The following is a 4,473-nucleotide window of genomic DNA, read 5'->3' as shown; positions in this document are numbered from 1 at the left end:
CGGGTGTTTGTAAATGGGTCTCTCAGGATCTCAGGCCCTTCCCGCTGCCGCCGCTGTGTGGTCCGCGCTTCTCCGGGATTCTCATGGTAATGAAGGCATCCATCTTCCGACTTGTTGGCCCGGATCGCTGCACAATGGGTCCAGCCCGGCCCCGCCACCTGTCGGATTTTCCCAGGAAGGAGGGCGGGATGGGGAGTCGGCAGCGACAGTGGCTGTCCCCGCCCCAGCCCATGCCTCGGTGTCCTCTGTGCAGACCCGAGTTGATGGTCCGGAGGGTCTGGCGGAGGTGGCGACAGGCTTGGGGCTGCCGGACAGAAGGAGAGCAGCAGGGACAGGAGGAAAGGCTCTGCGAGAGCCTGCCTAGCCCGAGAAGGCCCCAGGTTCCATCCCCAGCAACACTAAAGAAGAAAAAGAAAAGAGAAGGAAGAAAAGAAACTGCAGCAATCACCGTTTTTTTTTTAGGACTTTAGCTGAACCCAGGGGGGGGCACATGGCATCATTGTCGCCGTGTGTCCCCACTACAACCCTTCCGTGGCACTATCTGGGTCCCTTTTGCAAAGGAAGTTGCTGAGTCCCCAGATCATCTACCTACTTGACTCTGTTGGCCCGGGCACAGCAGGGCCCGGATTGGACCCAGTTTCACCGCTGGATAGAGCCGGAGATCTTAGCGACCACATCATCACCATCATGATCACAGTTACCCAATGTGATCTAAATATGCAGCCAATACTTAAATCTTTAAAAGAGATTAATTACAGTAAGAAAACACATTGCCATGAGTGCTCCTCAGAACTCTCCCCTTGGCTTTGAGCACATCCTACTGTTTTGCCACTTTCTGAAGCACTTCCGGAAGCCCTCTTTCTTGAGTGTCTGTCTGCACAAGGTGTGATCAAAAATACAGTGAATGCAGCCGCCAAGTGTCATCTAACAGAAGGCGGGCTTGTAAAAACCTGACACCATGTCCCCCTCTACTTTATTCACCTGATCTGCAACTTTTTGCTCATCCCCCAAAATCAAAGTGACTGACAGGTAAACATTGTGAATAGATTCAAGACATCCAGGCAGTCACAAGAGCACATCTAAAGTCACTCACGAAAAGGACTTGCAGAACTTCAGAACGTAGCAAGTACAACGAATGACTGTTTGAAGAGAGGGAGAGTATTTTGAGGGGGATTAATGGTGCTGTCTCTTACTAAAATTTAAAAAATTTAAATTTTTGATACAGGGTCTTGCTACATATTCTAGACTAGCTTTTCTTTTTTTAAGGGGGGGCGGTACCAGGAATCAAACTCAGAACTTTGTGATTGCCAAGCAGGTGTGGCACTGCTGAGCTACATCCCCACCCGCCAAACTAGCTTTGAACTCACTATGTAGCTCATGATGGCCTCTAACTCATAGCCATCCTCCTGCCTCAGCCTCCCAAGTGCTGGGATTTCAGGTGTGCACCGCCATGTTCAGCTCTGTATATTTTTAAAAAATGTGGACATTCACTATATCTTTAATCACATCACGTGTTGAATTAGATGAAGATCCTGAAAAGAAGTCATGTGAAAGTCTCTAAGGAAGCTAAGAAGGGAGAGAGACCTAAATGTCAGCCATCCCTCTCTCCCCATAATTTAACCAAAGCATGCTACATAGTAGGTCCTTAATTAAATGAAGCTTGAATGGATGAAATGACTGAAGAATGGAATATTTTACACTTTGGGTGTGGGGGTGGGGTTTGCTGAGTCGTGGTTTGGACTTATTAAGCATCTACTGTATTCTAGTGTGTTCTGAATTTTTACTGCATTGCTTGATCTTTAATTGGAATTGTTATTCTTGCTTGGTTTGTACACTCCAGAAACCATATGCCCATGAACTAAATAATATTTCCTCCTTGGGCCGGGGATTTAGCTCAGTGGTTCTGCCACCTGCTTTACAAGAGCAAGGTCCCAAGTTCGATCCCCAGTACCAATAAATAAATAAATAAATATTTCCCCAAATAAATACAATAATTTCACCTCATGATAAATGGAAGTGAATGGGACAGGGTAGAGGCATTTACAGCAGGCCTCTGGGAAGAGATGATACTTGCCTATCATAGCAATATCAGAACATCAGAATCAATACCTCAAGTGGAATCTTGGAAATCATTAAAGAACACATAAACACACACACACACACACACACACACACACCACACACATCTCTGTTCCCCAGTGTAAAACTACTTTTGTATCTTGTCCAAATCCAGGTCTCCTGCTGCACCAAAATACTTAGCCAGGAGGTATCTCCAGGCATTTCTGTGTGTAGGGAGGTAATTGAAGAGTGGTTTTGGCCCTGTCACGTAGCTCAGTGGCACTGCCCTGCCTGATAAGCACAAGGTCCTGAGTTCAATCCCCAGTACCCCCCCAAAAAAGGTATTTTTAATTTTGTTTAGAGCTAAACTATATTTCTAAATGCTCTATAATGAATGTTACCATTTTAATCATCTTTATGAATATGTCATCAGAGAAAGGCAAACGATATAGAAGTACAGACAACAAAAAGAAGTCCACCATAAGGGGTGGGGATGGAGCTCAGCGGGAGAGCACTTGCCTAGCCTGTGGGTTCAGTCCCTCCCCACTACCATTTAAAAAACAAAGTTTAAAGACGGAGGATTTAGCTCAGTGGTTCCTCCCACTTGCCTTGCAAGCACAAGGACCCAAGTTTGATACCTGGTACCCCCCCAAAAAAAAAGTTGAGTGGTTTGGAGCTGGGGATGTAGTTCAGTGGTACCACAAATAAAGAATAATATCTCCCTTCTTCCCCTCCACAGTGCTGTTTCCTAAGGAGATATAAGCAAATACTACAAACATAATCTCTTTTCCACTGAATTTACATTCCTAGCCTTTCTTGTTTTGTTTTGTTTTTTAAGACAGAGTATCACTATATAGCCTAGGCAGGCCTCAAACTTGTGGCCATCCTCCTGCTTCAGCCTGGGATTGCAGAATGCTAAGATGCTAAGATTCTAGGCACGCACTATCTCTCTTCTTTTAAATACAAGTGGTGGTGGTCTAGGCATACAGCTCCTGAAACTTGTTTCATTCCCACATAATGCACCTGAATAACAATTTTCTCACCCACTCTTCCCATTACGATGCTGATCATGACAGTGATCGCAGTGCTAGGGGTTGAATCCAGGGGCACCCTGCAACTGACCATATCCACAACCCTTTTTATTTTATTTTGAGACAAGTTCTCACTAAGTTGCCCAGGCTAGCCTTGAACTTGCCATCCTCCCGTCTTAGCCGCACGAGTAGAGCAGCGGGCATTGCAGGTGGTGGACCACCCCACTATTCCCAATTTCCCTTTACAGCTCCCTGGGCTGGAACATTGCTTTCCCAAGCAATGCCCAGGTGGACATATGGGTCTTTTCCAACTAGCCGGTCTTCCCGTCCATACATCAGTCCTCACGGCTGGGTGCGTCGTCGTTAGGACAACTTCCTGAGGGTCAAAGGGCTGCCCCGACTGCCCAGATCACAGGGAGATCCACAGCTCAGCCATTCTCCTTTAGTGAACACTGAGGTGGTTCTCAACCCGTTGCTCTCGCAAGCCCAGCTGCCACATACAGTGTGCCTGTTCCTCCCAGGCCCTCTGACAATGTGTTAAAATCGGTGGATCCTTTTTCAAAGAAAACATGTCAAACTGACCCAATTTTGAAAACACATCAAGTTGAACTGGAAGCCTTAACAGGCTGATCTAAACCAACTGCTGCCATACGAATGGAGAAGTGCAGGTCCTGGGGCTCACAGGGCCGTGTGTTACACACCATGGGGATAATAACTGCACTGCTGCATCAGACTGGATGAGATTTAACATGAGAAGTTGGGGACTCCAACCCTCCTGTGTCTAAAGCTCCTCATGACTCCAGTCTCACCCAGAGTAAAAAACACAGTCCTCACGGCTGGGGATTTAGCTCAGCGGTCCCACCACCTGCCTTGCAAGTGCCAAGGACCCAAATTTGATCCCGGTACCAAAAAAAAACAAAAACAAAAACATAGTCCTCACTGCAGTCACACCCAGGGTCACATGATCTTGCCATGCCCCACCCTGAATGTCTCCCTGACCCCATTTTCTAGCACCTTCCTCCTGGCTCACTCTGCTAGTCACTTTGGCCACTTTCTCTTCTGCCAAGCAAGCAGGCACACCTCTGCCTCAGGACCTTTGCACTGGCTGTGACTTCTGCCTGGAATGTTTCTTTTCCTGAATAGCAGAGAGAAGAGAATAATACATTCTTTACTGAAATATCCCCTTTTCGGGGAGACCTGTGGTGACCTCCAACAACCCAATTAATTAAGCCCACCCCGACCTCTAGCCCTCCTTACCCCAACCCCACTTTCTTGACTGATTTTTTTTTCACAGTGTCGATCACCAGGTGACACAATATGCATACCGCATTACTCTACTAACCCCACACCCAGAATAAAAACCGCACAGAGAGTCACTTCCGTG

General features: G+C 46.9%; 1 protein-coding gene across 1 annotated transcript in view; it reads right to left on the bottom strand.

Annotated features, from left to right (window-relative positions):
• Nucleotides 1–4,473, bottom strand: part of LOC104865145 — a 17,974-nt gene continuing 13,501 nt past the window's right edge. The window contains exon 3 of the mRNA XM_033767106.1: nucleotides 1–398. Within this exon, the coding sequence (XP_033622997.1) occupies nucleotides 23–398 (376 nt within the window). The 3' untranslated portion in view covers nucleotides 1–22. The remainder of the gene's footprint in view (nucleotides 399–4,473) is intronic.

Source organism: Fukomys damarensis, unplaced genomic scaffold (assembly GCF_012274545.1).
Source record: "Fukomys damarensis isolate Sample0158 unplaced genomic scaffold, DMR_v1.0_HiC HiC_scaffold_22, whole genome shotgun sequence".
In the NCBI taxonomy this organism is placed as follows: domain Eukaryota; kingdom Metazoa; phylum Chordata; class Mammalia; order Rodentia; family Bathyergidae; genus Fukomys; species Fukomys damarensis.
This window is presented reverse-complemented; position numbering and strand designations above follow the sequence as displayed.